This window comes from Chrysemys picta, chromosome 3 (genome assembly GCF_011386835.1).
Source record: "Chrysemys picta bellii isolate R12L10 chromosome 3, ASM1138683v2, whole genome shotgun sequence".
NCBI lineage: Eukaryota > Metazoa > Chordata > Testudines > Emydidae > Chrysemys > Chrysemys picta.
The window spans coordinates 140,824,920-140,850,887 of record NC_088793.1 but is presented as its reverse complement, the minus strand read 5'-3'; the positions used below and the strand labels follow the sequence as shown (position 1 = coordinate 140,850,887).

Sequence of the window (25,968 nt, the reverse complement as noted above, 5' to 3'; positions counted from 1 at the left end):
CTGGAGTATATCAGCTCTCCCCCAGGTGAAGGTTTCAGTCTTCTACTCCAAAATGACAGGCCTGCCACATAGAGGGTTAGGGTAATGTCACGTCCTGAAGGAGTTTAATCTTACCTGATAAATGCGATGTTGTTAAGAACAAAATGAAATTAAAAAAGCTAGAAAGAAAAAGACTTTAAAAAAGGAGATAGTCCTGAGCCCTGCTTCCCAAACACAGACACTATAAGTATGCTAGTTGGTACTGCTTTTGAGGGCTTCCATAGGGGAATCTTGAGGATTATGTTCTGCCCTTACCATTTAAAGTACAAAGCAAAATGCTTTAGTCCTGTTTCAAAAATATTTCCCTGCATATTTTCTTTCGACTTTGAAGATGGCACTTGCTGAACTCTCCAGTCAATAGACTGGTGGAGAGACTGTTTCTACATTCCATGCCAGTGCCATTTCTACACTAGCTGCCAGGCAATCCTCTTACATGGGGCTGGTTAAATTATGTTAAAAGCACTAGAACTGGTTGGTTGAATTATATAAAAAAGTGAGTTAAGACTATTTCCATATATGTTCTACTTCAACTTCAAGTTACTGGTCTTGATGCAGGAATTACCAGGTGAAATTCTATGGCCCGTGTTGCGTAGGAGGACTGCATGATCATGGTCCCTTCTGGCCTTCAAATCTATGACTGAATATAGTTCAGACTATTTTTATTGTTGGGGGTCATAGAATTTGTTGTTTGAGTATTCACACAACCACTGATTCATTTCTGGACATGATAATAGATATCACACGTTTCATGTATTTTAGCACAAATCGTTATTTCGCCTTAAATTTATGCTGAAAATATGTTTCCCATAATTCTCTTGTTTAAAAAATTTCAGCCATCCAATCAAGGAGCAGAAAAAATGTGACTTAGGTGACCAATCACACATCATATAACAAAGAGCAAATAGTTGAGAACAGTTTACAAACAACCCATAGGTTGAAATTTGGTGAACTGTTTTGTTGAAATCATATGAATAATGAGTATAGTCAAAGAAATAAAGATCGAGTCAAAACAGAAAATTAGGTCAAACTTGTTGGATAATTTATTTACAATGAATTCCACCAGCTTTAGATAATACATTTCCTTCAAAAGGCTGATGCTGGCACCTCTGCATTCTGCTCATCATATTTCCTGTAGCCTGGTAGCTCATTATTAATTCTCTCTCTGTTGCTAGAGATCCTAAAACTGCTTCATGTCTCCTATGCTGTTGTATTTACTTAACTGACAAGAGACGTTAGAGAACAAATTAAAACCATGTGTAGCACCACCCCTTAGTGTCACCGAATTAAAAGGTCTTTTAACATTTCCATTATAAACCCTCATTTCAGGGTTTATAAATCCTGAGAGTTTTAAATCACATCAGACTGAAGACAGAGGTGCAAATGTGAGCCCCGCAAATTGAATTACAGAAAATAGTGCAAATCTATTAATCTGTTTTAAATTGTAAAGCATCAGAAATGATAGTGAGTATAGATGCTCTCTATTTTCAATACCAAGCGCTAGCTAAACTCACAAGAGAATGCAAAAGCTCTGATTATTTAGCCAGGAAAGGGGAAGAATTGAGTGGATTTGATTGTGGTACAGTATTAAAGAAAATGAAGTGCATAGCTAAAACAAAACAGTCCTTGCTTTTTTATTTTATGGTGTCCTATAATATGAGGATGTCAGGACTGAGATCCCCACTTTGAACTTTAGGGTACAAATGTAGGGGCCTGCGTGAAAAACTTCTAAGCTTAACTACCAGCTTAGCTCTGGTTCGGCTGCCACCATCAATGGATTCCCTCCCTGGGAAGCCTTGAAAAACCCTCACCAAATCCCTGGTGAAAACAAATCCAAAACCCCTTGGATCTTAAAACAAGGAGAAATTAACCATTCCCCTCCTTCCTCCCACCAACTCCTGGTGAATCAGTTCCAACCCCCCCTTGGGATCTACAACAGGGAGAAATTAACCATCCCCCCTCCTTCCTCCCACCAACTCCTGGTGAATCAAGATCCAAAACCCCTTTGGATCTAAAACAAGGAAAAATCAATCAGGTTCTTAAAAAGAAGGTTTTTAATTAAAGAAAAAGGTAAAAATCATCTCTGTAAAATCAGTATGGAAATTAACCTTACAGGGTAATCAAACTTAAAGAGCTCAGAGGACTCCCCTCTAGTCTCAGGTTCAAAGTACAGCAAACAAAGATAAACACTCTAGTAAAAGGTACATTTACAAGTTGAGAAAAACAAAGGAAAACTAACACGCCTTGCCTGGCTATTTACTTACAAGTTTGAAATAGGAGAGGCTTGTTTAGAAAGATGTGGAGAACCTGGATTGATGTCTGGTCCCTCTCATTCCCGGAGAACGAACACCGTCCCAAAACAAAGAACACAAACAAAAGCCTTCCCCCCCCCAAGATTTGAAAGTATCTTGTCCCCTTATTGGTCCTTTAGGTCAGATGCCAGCCAGGTTACCTGAGCTTCTTAACCCTTTACAGGGAAAAGGATTTTGGAGTCTCTGGCCAGGAGGGATTTATAGTACTGTACACAGGACAGCTATTACCCTTCCCTTTATAGTTATGACAGGTGTCCTATAATATGAGGACACCAAGGGGCCCCTCAAAGAAATTAACAGCAGATAGATTTGGAACAAAGCAAAGGAAATACTTCTCCACAAAGCATACAGTCAGCGATTGTTGCCGGAGATCATCCAGGCAAAAATCATGGCTCAACTGGAAAAGAGGTTGATTATTTCAAAGTAGTTTGTAGCTATGGAAGCAAAGATAATGAAATCTCATTTTTTAGAATACGGGCCATATATTTAGCAGGTGTTAATTGGCATAGTTCCATTGACTTCAATGAAGCCATGCTGGCTTTCACCAGCTGTAGGTGCAGTCCCATAACTTGATAATCTACAGAACTGAAAAGTCTTCCTATGTAAGGGATTGGGGCATAGGCAGTCTGGCCTAACAGTCCCAGCTGGGCTGGTGTCCATATGTCAAGGATGGCCACAAGATGGTAATCCATGAGCAGGAGTTGAGGGATCGCTAGAGCCAGATTCAATAAGGAAGAGTCAGGGTCACAGTCAGGCCAGGTTTGGAGATCAGAGGTAGTACTGTACCAGGCTGGAATCAGAAAGCAAGAGTCAGGGTCAGGATAGGATTGAAGCTCAGAGATCAGAAAGCAAGGTGCCATCTGGAATTGCCGCAGACCAGAAGTCTGTATAGTTGCCCAGACCACTTCTTGGGGCACCATCCAGGGTTAAATAGTGCACTTCACCAATCAGAGGGCTGCAGAGTACCATCACTCAGTGGCTCTCAACCCACAGCCGCTTGTGGCCCAATCAGCACACAGCTGCTGCCTATGTGACATCCTCAGGGCCATACAGGTAGTATATATATTGTGTGGATGCAGCCCATATAACACATAGAGAGCTGCATATGCAGCCCACAATGGTAAATAGGTAGAGAACTACTGAAGTAGTACTTCCCGCAGTGCCCAATCTCCACAGTGTTCCCTGGGTATGACTCAGCCTGCCCTTCCAGGGACAATATGGCAATGCTAGCCATCAGACTCCACAGACCAGGGTTCTCGTCCCATGGATCCTGACATCCTCTCAGTGTCCCCAACCGTCTTCATTTACAGTCTTGCCTTACGTGTTAGTTGTAGTATGGGGTTAACCTTCCTTTACACTGTCAGACTTTGGCCAGAAAGGTGGACTCGATGGAACGCTGGGCCTTTATTTCAGCTCTCAGTAAGTTTCTTTGCTCTTACTATACCTTAGGCCTAGATAAATCCATGAAAATCCTTCCTAGATTGAGGCTCTAAGATTCTTTGAGCCTTAGTGCTTTTTAAAGTATGAGTTTCTATGTAATTGTCTTTAGCCTCTTAGTGACGATCTTTAGATGTCAATCCCCTGGCTGGTGAATCTGTTCCTGAGTCTTAATTTTAACCACTTGTTTTGATCAGAGCAACTGTTGGGGATAATATATTGGTTCACAAATACCTGAGACATCATCTTAGTCCTTTCCATGCGCCAGTTTCTTGATAGTACACAGGAATGAGGATGCCTGGAAGAAGCCAACAGTATTTTGCCTGTTCACGTTTCTCCCAGAAGAGCTACACGTTGCACAGATTCCTCTCGTAAGCTTGCCCAAAGGATATGCCTACACAAAAGATGTTCCAAAAGTGCAACAGATTTATTCCAGAAAAATGATGATAGATAGCTATTTCAAATGTCAGCACTAAGGCTTGCAAAATGTAACTAAACACATGCATAAGATCAGCACATAAATCAGCACAGTAAAACAGTTTTGTAAATATTTATGTGCTCACGCTTGCTTCCTCTACCACCTCCTCTTAAATTTCCACTTGCGTTAGTTTATGGCTGGAAGTGTACTTGGTTGTGTGCCTGACATATTGTTTAATTGCCTTCTGCTTTGTCTAGTATCATATATACCATAATCCTAAATCTTCACGGATTCCAGTTATCTTAAGAACTGGACACAGAATCTGTCCCTGTATCTAAATGGATATTTATCTCAGATAAACCTTAGGAAATCTGGTCTAGCTCCACTGACATCAGTTGTTATTATTCAAGATTGGGGCCCCACCATTCATGACATTGCACAGACACAAAGAAAGAGACAGCTCTGGCCTTGAGAAGCTCACAAGCTAGAGCCCCAATAGTACATGGGCAAACTGCTGTGCCCACATACAGCCCTGCTGAAGGCAGAGGGGCTCTGTGCAGGCTCAGCAGGGGAGGGAGGGATAGCTCAGTGGTTTGAGCATTGGACTGCTAAACCCAGGGTTGGGAGTTCAATCCTTGAGGGGGCCATTTAGGGATCTGGGTCAAAAATCTGTCTGGGGATTGGTCCTGCTTTGAGTAGGGGGTTGGACTAGATGACCTCCTGAGGTCCCTTCCAACCCTGAGATTCTCTGATACACATGGTAGGATCAGGGCCTCCAAAGCCTATTATTATTATTTTATATTCATGTTTATTTCAGTAGTGCCTAAAGACCAACCAAGAATAGGGCCCCGTTGTGCTAGGCACTGTACAAACACAGAGTAGCAGGGGAGAAAGAGGATAGACAGGGCAGGCGTGGAGTGAAGCTAAGATGAGACTGAGGGCAGAGGAGGGAGACGGTTGTAGCAAACAGGCAATCAGCACAGGGCACAGGAAGTCCAGTCAAAACTGTAGAAAGTTCTCGGACTGTTAGGAGGTTGCTGCTTCTGCAGCAGTTCTGGCTGGTTCCACCCCATATGGTGGGGAAGCAGGGAGGCACCATTGGGTCCTAGTGACCACAGAGCTGTGGGTGGTGTTCTTCACTACACAATTCTGGATCTGAAGGGTGCTGCAGGGAGAGGTGGCCCAGCTGGGACCCATTTTACCCCATACCCCAGTGTAGTAGTCATATTGACATACAGGTAGTGGGGATAGAGGCATACAAACAGGTATGTACCATTTATATAGATATTAGAAGGTTTTACTAAGATATTGTAAATGATTGCCAGCTAACAATGTCTACCCCTTAAGTCATCATTATTGAAGTTACTATTACTCCTCTGTAACCACACCGGAATCTGGCCGACTCAGCTTCTATTACATTTATCCGCCAGTGTAACTGGTGATGGATGTCCCCATGCCAATAGATGTAACAACCAAAACTGAAAACTAAAAATAAACCTACTGGTTATTTTCAAGTGTTCAAAGCAATTGTCTGTTTGGAGCCATGGATTCGTGAAAACTTGGACTGCCATATTCACGAGCTACTGACACCGCTACTGCTTATTTTTTTTCTTCACTCCGGTCTAGTGGTTCTCAATTCCTTTTGGTCAGAGATTCTTGGTAGTCCATCAATCCGATGATGACAAATCTGTGCAGGTCATCTATTGTTGGTCTCATGGTGTGCCCTCTGACTGTACAAGCCAATTCTAGAGGTGCACATTTTGCTGCAGATGGTGCATGGGAAGTTCGCGGTCAGTGGATTGTGCGCTGCTGGTGCTCTGTGACATCGTTTGCGTGCCTCTTGTAGACGCCGGCAGCGGTCTTCCTCAAAGGCGATGCAGATATTTCTGACTGTTGCACGCCACTGTGTTCTGTCGCTGGCGGCGTCCTCAAGGTCAGAGAAAAGGCCAAACAAGTCAAAGGATGGAGATTTTGAAGGCATGGGATAATTTTTTTTTGGCCGTTTTAAGGATGACTTGGCTTTGTCTGGGTGAAGATGTTGTTGTTGCTGGGTCTCATCCATACTGTGCATGTGTCAGAAAATATGCATCTTTGTATATCTTCACTGCAGCTTTTTGGAATCAATAGAAACTTTCTTTGTGAAAACACTTTACATGATGTTTACATTTCCATACTTTATTTGGAATTTGTAATGAGGGAATCTTCTACTTCATTGCTATTGAAATAGTTTCCTATATTTACTCAGGGTTGCATTTTCAGCATAGAGTGAAAGAGGGAAGTAATTTATCCCCCTTTCATATGGATTTTCTGTGCATTTCCTGCACATCTGACTTGTTCAAATCATTTAATTTGTTATCAGGTTATTTATTTTTAATCCCCCCAGACACTGGGTTTGATTCTCCTCTCACCTAAAATGGTGTAAATCAGGAGTAAATCTGCTCAAGTCAGTGGAATCCCATAGGTAAGGACAGGGTAAGTGAAAGGAGAATCTAGTCCACCGTTTTGAAAATGTTCCTATTGAATTGTAAAAGAGGACATGTCTCTTTCTAGGGATTTTATAGTCAGTGCTTCTTCCAATGATTATACTTAGAAAGAACCTTTAAGAGTTCATTATAGGTGTAATGGAGAAAATGGATTATTCATATAGATCAAATGTGATGCTTTTATCCTTGCTGAATCATATGGTTTGGTCCTTAATCTTCAATGTACATGATTAATAAAGATATGCTCTGTGATTTTGGAAATGCAGAATGGTTGCCATACAATACTGACATTTCCACAGTATACTGAAGGTAATTAGTGATACCATAGCATTACACGGTATTCCTTGTTCTAAACACAAGAGGGCATGAATCGCGATTCTGCTTTCATCTGTCTAAACTAATGTAAGTCAGGAGTGAAATGGAGAGTTGGCCTTGTGTAAAACTGAGACAAGTGAGAGCATTTGTGAGATAGCAAATACATCCCACCTGCTCTCGATACCTTGTCCAGACAATGCCCAGGCCTTTGACAAGAAGCTTCCTGGAACATATTCTCTCCAACTGTTTTATGGGTAGGGAACTCCACAGGCAGCTCTCAAAATCAGCACACACACTGTTTTTGTCATAAGGTTCCCATGTGTTTCCCCTCCTGTGGACTTGCCTTGAATTTGGAATCCAGGGTTGGGCTCCATGTTGAAACTTCCCTTTGAAAATGAAATTGCTTTGGTGGTATTGAGACTGAAAGTCTCTCTCTTTCTTCTTTTGAACACCAAGTACTGTAAATGCGATTGTATTATCCAACAGTAGTGTATGAGATAATCCCATCCCCAGTCACTTTCTAACAGGATAATGTAAAAGGCATTCCACAGAGACAGAGAATAATAATTTGTTAATTCCCCTCAGTATTTCATGCTTCTCAGTAGTGCAGCTAATTTTCTCTGAGTACTTTATTAAAATTCACAATGATTTTGCAGTCCCACCCTAATAGCTCTCCACCGAGGCAGAGACTGTGAAGGTGAGAGCTGACAGAGTGACACTATATTTTTCCTCCTCTTCTCCACAGCCTGTATTATTCCAGCTTTCATCCCTTGAGGGCTGTCCAGATGATGAGAGTGGGCAAATTGCAGCATACTCAAGACATGTTTCCTCAAGCACTGGAGACCTTGAAGCAGGTCAGTGTTGCCTATTGTGTTCCTCCCCTCCCATATTCTCCATGAATCCTCCATATATTCCTCCCCTTCCAGCTCTGATTGCACCTTACTCTTCTGAATACCATTCCCCAGTCTTTCTCTCTGTGCCAGCTCCCCAAGTAATAACTGCAGAGCGTGGTGATGGGTCATGGTTGCTTCGTGTTTCAAGTGCAGGCTTCCTTTAATATCAGTCATTTTTAATTACTAGTCAGTAGCACAGAGGTGCCGTTAATCACCCCCTAACCTTGAATGGAAAACAGCTATTAAATCGGAGAAGGGTAAAAATATTTCAGTGCCTTACACTGTTCTTCCCCCTTCTTTGTATTTCTGATTATGCCCTGAGTTGTTCCTTGTCGGAGTGGGTGTGAAGGGTAAAAAAGAAGGAATAACTGGTAATGCTAAATGGCCAGTTGCTCTCCTCCGCCTCCTCCTACGGGGAAGGAAAAGTCGGTGTAATTCCAATCGGAACTGTGGGAGGAGGATAGCAATGGTTGCTCTGCATTCCCCACCCTCCCTGCTCCCAAACAGAAGCCACTGCCCCCATTTCCACAGGTTCTGGGCTCTGTGAGTTGAGAGAGGAGCTCAATTTGTTTTAACACTTGCGTTTTCTTACAAGCCTACTTCAAATCAGTGAGCAGCTTCTGTTAATCCCTGCTGGTTTTTATCATTCCAATTCTTTCTCTCACTAGGATCTGTTTTGGCAGAAGCTTCCTATCTAGTTATATTCCAGGTTTAAGTCGTTCCTGTTGTGCCTGAACTGAGTTTATATTCACTTCCTTCCACCCCAGGCTCTGATCTGCCCTGCTATTATATTACTATTACTACCATTTTAAAAATACTGAAGAAAACACACACACAGCCGATTTGTATCTCTGCTCCACAGCAGCTTTTGGGACATTAGGTTATAAGTCATTTCCCATCCCAAGCCCCCAGTAAGACTTGCTGCCCCAACGCCTCCTGGCTACTACTTTGAATTATTGATGTTGCCCATTCAGAGTCAGGCCTGAAGGAGCTACACACAGTGAGGCCCTGTCCCAGTCTCTCTCCCCATCTCCGGTATCTGACACCCTCTCCTTTTTTCCTCTGCTCATTGCCTCAGAAAGCCATCTGCTCCATCCGCCTGTCTTTTTGCTGCTAGGCTAGAGCGGGGCTCAGCACTGACGCCAGACGAGGCTTTCTGTTCACATTGTATCACAAAACACAAGCGCCACACAGCAGCTAATTGGTATGCTTTGCTACAAGGCAAGCTGAAGCAGCAGTTTCATTTTACACTCACTCCCATCATGTTCTTTGTGGGACTCGCGTTCATGTGAGACCTGGCGCTACCCAGAAGCTGCTACCGTGTAGCCAAGCAAGCAGAAATAGCTGATGCTGTACACCGAGGACCCGAGTCTTCTCTCACTTACATTAGTGTAAACCTGGAGTAACTCTGCTGAAGTCAGTGGAGATACATTGTGTAAGTGGGAGGAGACTTGGGCCTAAAGAACATTTTCACCCCAGGGCTGTGTGGAATTCTGGAAAATGTCAAGCCTTTTCATCAGCTTAAGCTATATATCGATAAGGTTATGGCTCCATCAGACCTGGGGCAAGGACAGCCATTCTCACAAAGAAACAAAGCCTATTCAGCATTCCCACATCCCTAGCATACACAGCCAGAGTCATGGCTTTTGGATGCATATGCACAGCTCCCATTGAAGTGAATGGGAGTCCCATGTAGGTATCTGGGCATTATATTTTCCCCAAGTGTGTAAGTTAGCAAATTAAAAGAAGTGATCCTCATGCCTGTCTGCCCCCAAATCATCACCTTCTGTGCTGTATAATCATTTACATTGAGCTCAGACTCCTTTCCCTCCAGTACTCGTTGTACTCTTAAATGATAAATGATTCCTAAGAGATTCTTCGCTCAATAGAAAGGAGCAATAGAAAATGTCATAGATTCAGATGATTGTTACTGAAACAAAGGAGCACAAGCTACACAGAATGAGGTGGGCTTGGGAGCGAGGATGGCCCTGTTGTTACCCTCTGACTCAGGAGATGTGGGTTCGACCCTAAGCCCCATCACCCTAGGATCTGAGAACCTCACAACCTTTAATGTGTTTATCCTCACAACACCCCAGTGCGATAGGGAAGCACTATTATCCATTTTTACAGGTAGGGAAATGAGGCACACAGAAGTGTGGTCAGTTGCCCAACATCACACCGGAAGGCTGTGGTAGAACAAAGAATTGAAGCCAGGTCTCCAGAGCCCCAGGCGAGTGCCCTACCCACTGAACCCTCCTTCTTTTCCAATGGGTCTGTTTCTTGCTCTGCTACCGACTTCCTGTGTGGTCTTGGGCAAGTCACTTTGCCTCTGTGCCGCAGTTCCCCACTTGTAAGACGTAGAGTGAGAGACAAGCACTAAACAACAGCATGGTACAGGTGAAGATTGCAGCCACTGACAGCAATACAAGCAAAATCAGGCTTAGTGTATTAATGGTCACCTGCTGATGGGCCCCTGAGGACAATGAAGCTGCACTGATGTAATGGAGAGCAGAGTTTGTCCCATTCTTGTTAACATGATGTGGTTTGGTTCCGTACTCCCTGAAATTCAAGATATAGATGCACTAAGATCATTTTGCCTCTTTCTCCTCCCTTTCCCTGGGATGGTCCTTGTAAATGGTCTTGATTTTATTCTCAGTTCCATGAGAATAACTGAGAGCATGCTATGACCCAAAGTATAGATTTATATTATTTTATTTCTTTTCCATTTATCTTTTATGTTTGTTTAGCAGTGATACAATTGAGGAACTTAAGAGCTGTATCCTTCAATGCAGACATTGTCTGTGTTTTTGTATTCCCATTACTTAACATCCATATACTACATGTGTAACTTACTATTTTATATTCTTTACAAAATTGTTTACAGATTTATTGAGGTTTAGCTGATTATGAATTATGTTGAATAGTTGATAACTTCCATGTTTTTAATAATAAATTAATATTTAATGTGATGTCTGTCCTAGCAAGACTTAGTAAGTTAAATCCTCACTTGATAGGTTTAATTGAAATTGTGTCCAATTGTGGTTATTAAAAAATCTGATGAGAAAGTAATCAATTCTGGTTCCTTTTCATTATTCAGAAGTGAGCCATATGGCTGTCAGGATCGAGCTAATCTGCGTTGCCATTTCCCCTATGACATTTATAGCTTGCGAACATGCGCAGTTCACTGCTCAGGAGATGGAATGAGTCCTCAGTCCCAGTTCTGCTTTCATAGATGTTACTATAACATTCTAATTGGCGAACATGCATCTTGCCCGGTATTTGTTTTTCTGGTTATCTTATGTTATTGTAGGAAACTAGATAGAAATGGTCATCAGGAGAATCCCCATAGAACTGGCTGAATGCATTATTCAGATGACCAAAGGGGTGTTTGGTTGTTTTAAACTATATTGCCAGTTTGGGGTCAGCTTGCCACTTTACGATCTGCCTTGAGTCAGGGGTGGCACATAGCTGTGTTTCTCCAGGAACTGACCAGGGAGGGAACAGTGAATCACAATCTCCAGCCTTGCTCCTCTCTTTCTTTCGTGGGTGAGTAATCTGCTACTGATCTTCACCTTAGCTAATTACTTCCCCCTCTGTGCCAGCTCAGCTTCACTGGTTGGTGTATTGAGGAAGCCAAAGTTGAGGGTCTACCCATTCCCCATGCTGCCTGCCCTCTCCTCATCTGCCTGCGCGAAGGTGGGGAGATCAGTAATGCAGGTAACCTGTGAAGGGGACTAATGGGCTACCTTGTGCCACCTTGTTTCCCTGTGCAGCATCATAAGGGCAGGTCACATCCTGCTCTTAGTTTGAGCCAAGTTCTGACACTCTTTTAGACTGACTTCATGGGACAATACCCATGTAAATCAGAGTAGAATGTGGCTTCTTATGCTAAATCCATCCCTGGTGTAACTCACATAAAGTCATAGAGTTATAATGGGGCTGGATTTGGCCCTTTGCAATTAGATGTGTTAGAGTCCCTCCCCGTGTTCAGGACCTGCTATACTCTAGTCCTGTATTTAATGCATTCCGATACTGAATAGCATCCTTCCTGGAACGTTAGCCAGATTGATTTCAGTGTCAGTGTTCAGGAGAAGGATTTGGGATAGGCAGAAGAAATTGGGATCTGAGTGAGATTCACATCACTCACGTAAATCCCATGTAATCTGATTTCCACAGGCACTACTCCAGCTTGTGGGTTGACAACCCACTCTGCATCATGTGTGCAGTGTATTAACACCCCCGAATACACAAATGTCATGCCCCTTCCCTTTGGCTGCCCCTATTGCTGCCTTCCATGTCAGCCTATGTAAGGCCACTACCAACCCCCCCTGCACCATTCATCTCTTGTCTCTGCAGCTCCAAATTGGGGGTTAAATGATGCAAAGGCCTTGTGATGGCCCTCTACACCATAGTGAATTTCTGGCCATAAGAATACATTAGATCCTCCAGTAGGAAATGGCCACATTACAGGGAGGCAATACTGTACTTCTGGAATACAATCTGAAAGGCAAATTTTAACAAAGGCAAATTCATTTCTTTTTTTATTGTTACTAGCTAGACTCTGTATTGCTCGTGGTTTGGAAAAATGTGACTTCGCTATGGAATTGTGGTATAGTAAAATATAGACTGTCCTTGTAGTGGAAAAGCTTTCACACGAAGTATGTGCACAAGAGAACTGCCAAAAGGAGGATAGGTATTAAGAAATTTGGTCACACTGGCTAGCATACTCAGAAGAGGAGGACTGCACAGCTGCCAAGCCAGAATCTTTAGCCAGGTTCTTTGAATATTAACCTGATCCTGAATGGGTAATGTATGATGTAGTATATTAATGTTTTATTATAACTTTGCCTTACTAAAAAGTTTGAAAAAAAGTAAACAAGGGAGAGTAAGATTATAGTTCAGTGAAACCTTCGCCAGCAAATAGCTGTAGCTGAGCCGCAGATTGACTCTGAGGAGCCAGGAATGGTTCTAATAAATTGGCAATAATGGAAGTGCACTAGTGTGAGCTATCAGGAGAAAAGGTACCTGAAGGAGCAGCACTGTCATATTAGGGCAACGGCAGAAGTGTGTGCCTAGAGCACATGGGAAACCTCTGTCAAGGAGAGAGGTATGATTAACTTCTAGGGCACTGGTTGACCAAAGTGTTAAAAACTGATTTAAATAGTAATCACCTATCACAGTTCAAGAAGGTAATTCCTCACCATTCGAAGCCTGTGCACAGCTGGGCTTTGTTTGGGGAACTAAGTGGAGCAGGGGGCTGGAATTCACCTTCCATCCCATAGCTGTTCCATAGGGCTGCAGCACACTTCCTTCTTGGCTTTATTCTATCTGGGGGGCTTGGATAATGGCTACTGCCCCATCGTTCCATGGTCTTGTGACACTTGAGGCCAGGTGGCCTTTGACTGGCTGCACAAGGTAGGTTGGGGCAGTGAATAGCTGGGCAAAGTTGTCTCTGCATTTACCCGAGCACAGGAACTACTTGCTTCTGGAATCTGTTGGGCAGTTATCACCCCTTAAAAGGCCTGGAAGAAGGGCTGGGGTCCCACCCAGCTCACTTACCCTGGAGGACAGAGCACACGGCATCCTACTAACAGGCGACACTACATGGTTGGCTTCCCTGTGAACCATGAATCTCTTCCTGAGGAGGTGCAGCTCTGCGAGCAGACCCTCAATGTGTATCTGGTCCTGCCCCCGGCGTTCTATCCATGCCATTCTATTCAATGCAGAGTCCCCACTGCCCGGATGTTTTGCTCATGAGTCCTCTGTTACAGCACTAACCTGACCCTCCACTCTCGTGTGCCCATCACTATAAATGAGCAGGATCAATGTCTTCACAATAACCCCAGGAACTGAGGTAGTGGCATGATGTTTATAAACATGCAAATAAGAAAATTTTAATTACACTATGATGACACATTAGCCAGATGCTGAGTTGTGTCCTTTCCTAGCATAACCCAGCACCATTATTACCCTTTGGTAAGTGGAACAGAAAGCGGGGTAAATCCTCTCACCCCAGTTGCCATGCAACACCTGAGAAATCCCCCTTTATATAAAAAGATTTTTGTTTTAGACCCTGTTTCCATTCTGTGTTGGTAACAGTAGCTGTGATTATTGTAAAATGAGGCTGAAAATCTAAAGGCATTTGTTCTTCCTTTACCCTGTGTAACAAGCATTTGTTTTAATCAAGAGACACAGGCAAAACAAAAATAATTTCTCCAGTACACTGGCCTTCACATTGTACCGCATCAGTGCAATGCAGTTTGCTTTCTTCTTTCATCATGATGGAGTGATGCATCAATACATTTGCATACGGATACATGCATCTTTGATGTTCGGCACCTCATCCAATCCAGTGAAAATCAGACACAAATGAATGTGCTGTGCTTTCATTTGCATTCACAGAGGCACATTCATACCAATCATCTAATGGGTTTTTATATTCTTGAGGGAGAAACCGTGTGGCTGATGACACTATGCCCTGTGTTGCAGTGGTACGATTACTGTAGTTCTTCATAATTAGATTTATTCCTTAAACCGAGAGGGAGACCACAAGATCCAGCCTCAGCTCTGTTACTTACTGTGGGAAGTCTGGGAAGCTTAAGAGAACAGGCTAGTGTTCTGAAAGCAGGAACTGCATTAGCATTTCTGAGCTTCAGCTTGGTAGAAAATATTTTACAGTGAGTGAAAATCACCCCAGGATAGCAGGCCTGCACAAGGCTCTCAGCGCCACTTAAACCCTCCAGTGGGTCTAGGATTAGGGTTTAAGATGTCATTGATAAATTTGCGATTGATTTTAATGGAACCAGGATAGGACCCTTAATGCAGGGTTTAATTGGGGCCTTCTGCAGTAAGGTGATGTTCACCCTGGAAAGACAAAATGAGAGAGATCAGATGCAATATTTGCCATCGTAATGGTGAGGTGTCTGGGAGGATAGAGAAGTGTTATGTTCATTAATGGTGACTAGAGCTGGGCGAATGACTGGTTTTTTTGTTCGCTGGCAGTTTCAAATCAAGGGGGAAGAAGGGTGGTTCGGGTCGAAGCAAAACTGAAAATTCCAAACAAAAAATTGCAAATTGAAAAAGTCCATTTTGGATTAAATTAAACAGGTCGTTTGACCCAAAATGTTTTGTTTCTGGGCATTTTTAAAGGGCTAAATTCATAAAATGGCCAGGAGGCACTGCCCGTGTTGTAATGTTTAGCACCATCGTTAGGAACTCACCAGGGGAATGGGAGATATAGGTTTGAATCTCCACTCTGGAGCAGGGATTGGAAGCTAGGTTTCCCTCTTTCCTGGTTGGTACCCTAACCACCCCACTCTGTCAGATGAGGGCTGGTTTTTACTCTGGTAGTTTTTATATTTCTTTTCTATTAAAAAAACACTGTGTATTTTAATACCTAGAGTTGTGTGACATGACAGAAATTTCCCACAACTTTGTTTAAATGTTTTTTTGACTTTCCCCCTAGAAGTGGCAAGTTAGTGAGGAAAACCTGGAATATTAGACCAGTTGACGTGTTTCTGCAGGGAAAATAATTATGCCCGAAAATGGGCACATGTAAACATGTAAACACAAGAATTTAGCAACATATGGCCAGGTTTGAATTTCTATAACATAAGACAAGGCACAAATTGAGGATTTCAGATTTTATTTCAGATACTTTGGGCACCTGAAACAAGGCCGAAAATTTTTCCATGTTTCTATTTGATTTAGAAAGATATATTTTCCCTTTTTTACTGTCTGGCCCCAGTGATAGCTCACAGCCTACATAACACTCAGCAGAAATCTATGCACTTTGTGATTTGCTTTATGACTGCTTTCAGAGTTGTTTATTCAACTCCTCCTCCCCCTACACACACACTTTAAAATAGTTAATTGGAAGTAAATGTAAAGATAGTGATAGCAGGTATTTGCCTCCATTTGTCAACCTCTGAATGCTGGAAATAGAATATTATTGTTCTGTTTACTTTTTCATCACATCAGATAATATATGTTATTTCAATTCCAAATAAGGTTTCAGAACACTGTTTAAGAAAAGATTCTTCCCCGACAGCAGAATGATTTAAATCTGGTCTCTCAGACTTGAGAACCAGAGCAGGTATCTATCAGAAGCAGTATGAATGAATCGGGAAATGTCTTATGAGAAGTAATGGCCTTATTGTGACTTAAGATGGGGACATTTCAGGAATTTCTAAGGCAGGGAATCACCAGCACAATAGAAAGGGAGCAGCAGAGTAGGTGACATAGGCAAGTCCACATGTAGATTGTGCTCCCTAGAGCAGTCACTCGCAACCTTTCCAGACGACTGTACCCCTTTCAGGAGTCTGATTTGTCTTGCGTACCCCCAAGTTTCACCTCACTTAAAATCTATTTGCTTACAAAATCAGACATAAAAATAAAAAAGTGTCACAGCTTGCTATTACTGAAAAATTGCTTACTTTCTCATTTTACGATCTAATTATGAAATAAATCAATTGGAATATAAATATTGTACTTACATTTCAATGTATAGTTTATAGAGCGGTATAAACAAGTCGTTGTCTGTATGAAATTTTAGCTTGCACTGACTTCACTAGTGCTTTTTATCTAGCTTGTCATAAAACTAGGCCAATATCTAGATGAGTTGATGTACCCCCTGGAAGACCTCTGCATATCCCAGGTTGAGAATGACTGCCCTAAAATGAAGCTGCAGATGTGAACTTGAAGGTAAGAGATGGTGAACTAACTTGACCCTTTTCCTGTCTCTCCTCAAGGCTTACAACATTATGAAAGTAACCCATGGAGCAGATCACAGCCTGGTGCAAGACCTGATGAAACTTAAGGAACAGTGTGAGGCTGACATGCGAGCACAGTGAGGATGATCTCAGGCTGGAAAACTAACATTCAGGGGGAAAGGAAAGCACATCTTTTTTGTATTGACATTCTATGACCTGAGCCAAAGCCCTCTGAACTCATTGGAATGACTCCCATTGAGTTTGGTAGGCTTTGGATCAGGCCCTCTTTCCTTTGCTAAAATGTTTAATGTTTATTAGCTTTGCTGTTCTGTAGTGTAATTTTCCTCACTGAATTCAAATGTGGAGGAATACAGACCATTTTCAGAAGGAGTCTGCTCTCTGGAAGCAACATAGCAAATAAGTCTTAGCAATTGATGTTAAAGTTACATGTTGGTAATAAAAAACATACCTGTATGCAGAATACTGCTGTGCACAAATCAGCATCATCTTTGACTGTTTATGAGGTGTTTAAATGGCCCTTCTCTATGTTTATTTTTTTAATAAATGGGCTTGAACCAAAAGCCCAGGTTCAAATGTCTCTGGACATAGGAAGAGTTTGAAATCCAGTCAGACCCAGCCAGTACTTGTCTCACCATTCTGTTGGTTTCCTTCTCCCACTCTAAACTGAATGCTTCTTTCCAGGCTGCTCTTTATGTGTAGAATGACCTCTGAATCCCAGCTGGTCAAACCACCACCGTCCCCCAGGCTTATTCAAATCCTCCATGCCCACGATTTGTGAATTCATAATAAAAGGGTAAATATGTAGTTACAGATCCTCATCTCTTGTAAATCCATGTAGCACCATTTAAGTCAATGGCCAATTGACTATGTAAGTTTACACCGGCTGAGGATATGGCCCCAGATACATAATCAATAGATATATAGAAAACATAAATTATTCCCTCCTCTTGATTTCCCAGCATATCCGGTCTCTGAAGACCTGATTCAAAGCCCATGGAAGTCAATGGAAAGACTCCTGAGGAGCTGAGTGAGTTTACCCTCTAGGCTGTAAGCTTTTCAAGGCAGTACCTCTCTTTGGTTTGTGTCTTGAATGGGGCGCAGCACATGTATAGCAATTCCCGATAATATAACAATATCTATATTTTACAAATGTCTCCTGTCTTTATAATGGACTAAACCAAAGCATTGGATCAGAACATGGCTAAATTTAAGTGTTTGAAATTCTGTTCTGAATTTTGCCGCCATCTCTGTTTTCTTTAAGGGACATCATTATGATTGTGGGGTTCCTCAGTTCCAACTGCTTTAAAAATGACCTCAGAGACCTCTCCAGATCCGTGATCCTTTTGCCTTCTCTCTAGATCCACATACACAGATTTAGGGGCTGTGCACAAAACTCCCTCAAGATCTGTGGCTGTGGTGCACGGTCCTAGCAGCAGCCAGTAGGGAGGCAGGTAACGGGGAGAAAGGCCCTTCCCCTTGCAACAGCCAGTAGTGGCTGGGATCAGGGGAGTCAGGAAAACAGATGAGACTACTCCCTGCCAGTAGAGAACCAAGCAAAGGAAAACCTTTCCCTCCTTTCCATGCAGGAGAGAAGGAGGTGGAAAAGAGCTGAGGAGATGCTCTTCCCTGTGCCTTACAAAGTTACTACACCCCTCATTCTCCTAGATTGGAATTAATTGGACACATAGATTCATAGACTTTAAGGTCAGAAGGGACCATTATGATCATCTAGTCTGACCTCCTGCACAACGCAGGCCACAGAATCTGACCCACCCACTCCTGTAACAAACCCCTAACCTATGCCTGAGTTATTGACGTCCTCAAATCGTGGTTTAAAGACTTCAAGGTGCAGAGAATCCTCCAGCAAGTCATAGAATCATAGAATATCAGGGTTGGAAGGGACCTCAGGAGATCATCTAGTCCAACCCCCTGCCCAAATCAGGACCAATCCCCAATTAAATCATCCAACAAATTTTTGCCCCATATCCCTAAATGGCCCCTTCAAGGATTGAACTCACAACCCTAGGTTTAGCAGGCCAATGCTCAAACCACTGAGCTATCCCTCCCCCCCGAGCTATCAAGTGACACGTGCCCCACGCTGCAGAGGAAGGCAAAAAACCTCCAGGGCCTCTACCAATCTGCCCTGGAGGAAAATTCCTTTCCGACCCCAAATATGGCGATCAATTAAACCCTGAGCATGTGGGCACTACTCACCAGCCAGCACCCAGGAAAGAATTCACCTGATCTGAGCTGAGAATGACTTTGCAAAAATCTCTCTGACTCTCTATGCAGGGTTCCAGCACCAGACATCAGATTGATCCAACGGACGAGCCCTGCAGTCTCAGACAGGGTCCCAGATTCTGAATATAAGACACTTTGTTGGGTTATCACAATGTTTTGATACGGTGGCTCTTTACAAAGTCATTCTATGATGAAGTGGCTTTTCTTAAAGGTTGAACTATACTGCCTTAGACCATAATGTCCAATTCAGACCTTGTGTGAGGTCAATGCAGTTCCATTATGGAGAAACTTCACCCACTATCTCCATTTTTCTCTCACCAGTTGTATGTTCTTGTCGGTGGGTGGGGTTAAGAACAGGTACAGCTTCCTGGCTTTCAGTGGAGTTGCACATGCTTACACTAAACCTGAATTTGAACTTTTTGATGCAGAGGCTAATAGGTTTCAGCTCATGTTTCTGTTAGATATATTAGCTCCTTGAGGACCTCTTGTGTTAACTGTTAACAATGTATTTAATTTCTAGAATAAACTGAAAAGTTTAACATCAAGGAAATTAAATACATCCAATGTGTACATAATAGCTCTCTTCTTTTTTCTTTCAGACCAAGGGTAAAGATTTTCAAGAGCACTTAAGTCCCATTTTCAAAAGTGAGTTAGGCACTTAGTCCACATTCTGTTGTCTTTCAGTGACATTTAGGTTTCTAAATACCCATGTCACTTTTGAAAATGGGACTTAAGAGCCCAAGTCATTTAGGTGCTTTAGAAAATGTTAGGTCTCTTCTGTAAGTCTGTTCTATCTAACATTATGGTTCAAATCTGTCCTGTGCAAAGATCTGCTCAGCATGCAAAACAGTTTCTCAGGCTGATTCTCAAGTTGTCCTTGCCCAGACGTAAATTAGAACAGACGGGGGCTACTGTAACTTACGAGAGCTGGCTATGGTCCCTAAAGGAGCATATGCCAGCTGTAAACTGGCAGAATGGAGCTGTATTGTGTCCTGCCTTGATACATCATTTCCTTCTCCGCAACACCTCATAGACTGGGGATTGGCAACTCTACACCAGCTGAGAATTCACAGCCTGGCAGGTGCAATGAGATTCTGTCCCCTTTGCGCAACTCAGGCAGGACAAAGGGACCAGCGAGTCTGGCCCTATACATTTTGCTTTTCCTACAAATCTATTAATTGTAAGCATACTTCAATACACTTATGTCATATTTCTTTAAGCAGCAACTACACTCCTTCCCTCCACCCACCCAAAATTATCTGCTGGTGTGGTTGCACGTCAGTGTGCAGAGAGTCATTTAGGACATAAGGATAGTGCTGAATTAAGAGATCATTTCACATAGTGCTCACGGGGGGAGAAGAGCATTTCTTGGAGCGCACGCATTCCATTTTCCCCAAGCTCGTCAGCAAGTCAGCTGTTATTGCCAGTGCTGCCGACTTTAATTTTAACACAGAAACAGATGTTGTTAAAGCCAAATATTTACGAGGAGCATTTAAACTGAAAAAATTTTAAGGTTTTGAAAACATCACTTAAGGTGTGTCATTCCTCACTAATAATTTATTGTGGCTACTGTAGACGTGACTGTCATTTAATTAATCTATAGTCATCGTAAAGTCAGGTTTTTCACACCAGTAACCTGACACCATTAATTACTATGAGAGGAGAACACATTTAAAGTGAAAATGAACACTCTGGGCATAATTTATAGGCATGGCACATGACTGCCAACGTCGGGAAAGTTCGCCTGTCAAGACGTTTGAATTTGTTCCAGAGTATGAAGCATCCACTTGCCCGGCAGTAATATTCAAAATGCAGAGCATTTCTGGAGTGCATAGCAGGACACGAGGCCACAGGCCAAGTTGCTTCAACCTCCCAAGAAGTGCAATAATCCCCACATAAATTCATAGCTTTGTGGGGTTTTATTACTATGATGAACAGGAAATTATATGGGGAAAAGGTCAGATCCAGGCATTTACAGGGATTAGTGACACAGAGCAATGGCATCACTGACAGCCAATCAGAATAGTCCAGATGTACCCAGAGTTCCAGATCTATTTCATGGTTGTAAAGGGACACTGCCATGTTAAAAAGCACCTGGTGTTATATAAAAATGAGCTTTACCTGTGTTGCTAACACTTTATATATGTAAAACTGAAAGACTTGTCAGAATCTGAGGGGTGAGCCTGCTATGTCTTATATAGTATGTGCTGGGTGAGTGCATTCCAGCTGTGGTGCATTCACACGCATGTGCATTCTGCATATGTGCCAACAACACTCCCCATCTGTGTTCCAAGCCACTCCCATGCACCCTGGGACCACAGCCAGGCATGTGGGCATGTTTGATATTGTGGAGTGGCATGGACCGGGGAGAGACAGCATTATGCTGAATCCTTCACAGCAAAATGGCTACATAGCAGGGAATAGGCTAAAAAAGTGTTATGCTCACTGTGGAGCAGTCATGAAGGCATATGCTCCAGCACATGTGGGCCTAAACTAGAGCCCACTGAAAGCAATGGAAAGATGCCCATTGACTTTGAATCAGGCCCTAGGATCAGGATGCCACCGCTGCATCAGTACTCGTATAGAGTCTACGCTCCATGCATTGTTCCAGCCACACTTCCTTAGTGCAGGAATGTAGTCAGTGCTTTTCATTCCTTATTATTTGTATAATCCTTACATATCTCTCTGGTTGGACAATGAAAATAGGTCAGTTTTATGTGTGTTTTATAGTCAGTTGCTGAGCAATTTCACTTTGAAGTTCCCATGCACAGCACTACCAACAAAGCAAGGCATGTTGTTGCTGTTATTTTTCTTTTGCAGTTTCAATTCCAGCCTATTTTCTTCAAACACATTTTCTGGCATATGAGTTTTCAGAGAGCTTGGAAAATTAAAAGGTGCAGTAACGTAAGTGAGCTAAAAGGGGACAAAAAGATGCTGGACAACAATTGAAATTTCCAATCGAGATAACTTTTTAAATCATCTGTAACTCAAAAACAGTTTGCATTTTCTTCAGTTTGTGGTGAACCTGCTAAGCAGGGGACTACAACTCCCATCAGCCCCCTCCCTGCTGTACTTCCCTTTCCCCAGGCTAGGTAGGAGGAAAGACCTTCCTTGACCCAGGAACTGACTGGGCACTCTTGGGAAGGAGCAGCTGCAGGAAGCAGAGAGGAATCCCCAGGAGCTATCTGCAGAGTCATGCATGGCACAGTCTGTGCCATGCAGACGTCCCACCTAGGTACAGGTTTGTGTTGGGGCTTCTGGGGGTGGGGGCAGCAGCAGCAGCTGGGCGGGGAGCCAGCGCAGAGGGATCCCAATGAGAGACACTAGCTAAGCTTAGCCTGGAAACCTGTAAGCTCCTTGACTGACTAGAAACTGGACTGAAGAAGGCGCTCCAGCCATTAGGCTTGAAGAGCCCTGACTCAGTTGAACTGCCTCAGGGGCCCAAACAAGAACCGCTATTGCACACTTTGAACTCTAACCATTTAAGCCACAGTATCTAGGCTATAGGCAACCTTTTACTTTCCTGCCAGGCCTAGTAAAAGACCCTTTTCCATAGCTGTGTGTCTGGTTACTGGGACTCAGCAGGGCTAGCGCCTACGAGGCCTAGCTGCTGAAGCACCTACAGTGCTTGCCTCTGAGTCGCGGTACAGCTGGCAGGCTACTGGTACCTTCGGCCTTTGGTGTACTCCAGCCTGAGCATCTGTAATAATTACACGTCTCTGTAGAAACCTTCTTTGACTTCAGCGTAAATGTGGCAAATTTTGGGCTAAGTCAATTTTCCAAGTCAAAGCTAATGGGGGACAGAGGGCTTCATGAAGGAAGCAGATTGAACTGTGAAGAGCCTGCTTCCTCACTTTAATACCTAAGGTACTTCAGAATCTTTTCAAAAACCATGAATATATTTCTAGTCACTTTAAGGTGTAAAACTAAATGTAGGGTTAAATTTGACTTGGCAGCATTCCTTAGTTAGTGCTTGAGCGATGATATTGGACAGCAGTTAAGGGACTACAAAGTCACTGGAACTGATTTTTTGGAAGGTTATATAGAACCAGCACATAGGAAAAAATGATGGGTGTGTTACTGCTTTATAAAAAGTGATCGACTGCAATTGAGGGAAATTTCTAACTGTCAGAAGACGATTTAGGCTTTAAAATGTGTTGCTTTTTAAAGTCCAGTGCAATGCATTTGATCCGGGTCCTTAGTTGGGTCAGCTCTGCTCATGGAGCAGTGTTATTCTTATTTTAAAAAATAGGCCCTTAGGTTCTACACATAGCTTGAGAGACCCAAATGGAGTACCACAGCGCTAAGCAATTGATACTGGGATTTAAATGTGATGGCTGGTGTTGTCTGCAAACTGGGCACATGTACAGTATTTAATGATTGTGAATGGGTTTTTGCTAGCAAAACATTTCCCAGTGTTCTGCCCGTTGTTTACTTCAGGCTGCTTCTCTATTCTATGATGGATGTTTTTAAAAATGCCAACTCCATTTAAACATGTTGATGCTTTTAGACATTGCTTATTTTTAAAGCCATTCACAAAATACAAAGGGTATTTCCCTCTACAATTTATTTGGATGAGTTTCTCATCAGTGGAACGGTCTTAATGAGCACAGTCCAGTTTTTATGGAGGTTGTGCCTAATAGGAGCATTTATACTGGATTCAGAAATAATTCTCCCCATGTACATGGGAAGGAATGGCCTTCTGGTTAAGGTATAGAATGTGGAATTCTGGGTTCTGTTCCTGTCTCAGCCACAGATTTGATGTGACCTTGGGAAAATCACTTCGGGTTAGATTGTGAATGGCCTCAAATGCATGCACAACTGGGCCCAGAAGGTAGTTCTAGTCATTGTTGATTCTTGGGAACGCTTCCCTTCATTGCCAAAGAAGGAAAAAATAAAGGAACAAGATGTGGCTATAGATATGTTTAGAACCTGTATGTACTCTAAAACCTTATTGAGCATGAGAGCTCAGAGAACTATTTGCAGGAAATTAATGTACCTATTGAATGTAGCCAGTTTTTCCAACAAAAAACTATCTGTGAAGAGATGACAATTTCCACAAATGTTTTAATTGTTTGCATTTGCATGGTTTGTGCTAACATGCGGTATCCTATGGACTGGACACAGACTGCAATGTGTATCGCTCTGAAAACTCAGTAGTCACAAATTGATACGGTGTTTTGACAGGACACATATAAAAGATGGAATGTTTGTGTTCGTGGCTGGGTGAGCGTAATGCTTAGACAGCAGATTTCTAGTGAAAACCCTCAATTAGAAATGTGAAATTCACTCCCCATTACTACTCCACAATATCCATCATCAGGAGTTCAGTGAAAATTCCTGAGAGTAAGGTAGAGATCTTAGACCTCAGAGTGCTTTACAAAGGAGAGTATCATTACCCCTGACTTTAGAGATCATGAAAATGAGGCACAAAGAGATGAACTGACTTACTCAACTGATCACCCAGAATCATACTGTGATTAGAACCCAGCAGTCTGAACTACCAGTCCAGTGCCTGGTTCACAGGAATCTCCTTCCTTAGAGGTTTTTAAGGCCCGGCTTGACAAAGCCCTGTCTGGCATGATTTAGTTGGGAATTGGTCCTGCTTTGAGCAGGGGGTTGGACTAGATGACCTCCTGAGGTTCCTTCCAACCCTGATATTCTATGATTCTAGGATTCATTTGGCCCACAAAAAGGCCCAGAGCATCTGGGCTGGCATCAGCAGATTCTGGCCAATGCACTCTGGGAATATAAGACCCCCTGAATTAATTACACAGGCATGATTAGCAAGATTTGTTACTGAGCAAAATAACTATTAGAAACTGGTTATAGGAAGGCACAAGGTGTCTGGGAAGGGCAAAACCGTGGCTGGGTGCCATGGTAATTTACCAGGTACCAAATGTTGCATAATCGATGTACACCATCTACAGAGTATGATTACAAAATGAATTGAAAGCTGTAATTCTTACAGGGGCCTAAGCTATATCCTAGTCAACACACATTCACTGGCTGTGGGATGAGTGAGATCACCTCATGGTTTTTTTGCAGCTCTAATTAGAAGCATTATGTGATTATTTTTTTATAATTGTCTGCACCACTAAAGTCTGGTTCCTGCAGATGAGTTGAGACACATTAATGGCGCACTGTATAGATTCCTGAGCTGCCCTGGCCTACGCTGTGCCTGTGCTGTGGATAGAGGGCTTCATTCTCTCTGGATGTCATTTCAACAAACCCTACAGATCACAACTAAAAAGCGCCCAACACTCAGGCCGTAACCAAGCCCAGTGCTGCTCAGGTCATTTGGCTCACTCTGAGCCCACACTGGACCAAGCCATTCCGCTTTTGTGTCTCACTGGGGAGGCAGAATTGCAGCTCCTTTGCCTTTGACGGGATGCTGAAGCCTCACTCTCGACTCATCCTCCTCTGACATTCAGGTTCCATCTCTAAGGTGCCTGAATAAGGAATACCTCGGTTTAATAGGCTACACCTGCCGTTCAGACTGTCTTGTGAGAGCAAATTTCATTGGCATAGTGGAGAAAACATACAGGGAGTTAAGGAAAGAATATTGGTCAAACAAAATGATACTAAGCTTGTCACTGCAAAAAGCGCCACTCAGCAGGCCCCATGCCCTACGGACGGGATGTGGGTTAAGCCAGAGGGACTCCTTTCCTAGCAGAAAGGCCTTTTGCCAGTGTCAAGTCTCAGACTTGCACTTGGGCACCCCATCATCTCAGGCCAAACCCAGGTTAATCGAGTTTGAAATCCATTTGTTAAGGCTCAGATTTCTTTGTCCTTCAAATAGATAGTCCTGCCTGTTACGTTCACCGCATTCAAGCAGAGACATTAGATAAAAAACAAAATAATCTTTCAGGAAGGTTGTAACGTAACAACCCTACTTTATTTCTTACACTCCAGAACCTTACTTAACACACAAGAACCAAAAGCAGAGAGACAAAGCAGACTGCTGCCTATGGCAGAGAGGTGCAGCACACCCCATTTTGTTCTAGGCTGGCCCTTTGCAGACTGACTGCTGATAAACAAGATCACATGCTTCCCCACAGAGCCCTCCAGCCTGCAAACAGGACCAGGAAACCCCGTAGA

General features: G+C 42.9%; 1 protein-coding gene across 10 annotated transcripts in view; it reads left to right on the top strand.

The window, feature by feature from the left end:
- The window catches only part of SMYD3 (SET and MYND domain containing 3), a 635,613-nt gene extending 618,511 nt beyond the window's left edge, over positions 1 to 17,102 (top strand). For all 10 annotated transcript variants that reach the window (XM_065589166.1, XM_065589169.1, XM_065589168.1 and 7 more), the window contains 2 exons: positions 7,747 to 7,855; positions 16,645 to 17,102. In XM_065589166.1, the coding sequence (XP_065445238.1) occupies positions 7,747 to 7,855; positions 16,645 to 16,746 (211 nt within the window). In that variant the 3' untranslated portion in view covers positions 16,747 to 17,102. The remainder of the gene's footprint in view (positions 1 to 7,746; positions 7,856 to 16,644) is intronic.
- The last annotated feature ends 8,866 nt before the right edge of the window (positions 17,103 to 25,968 follow it).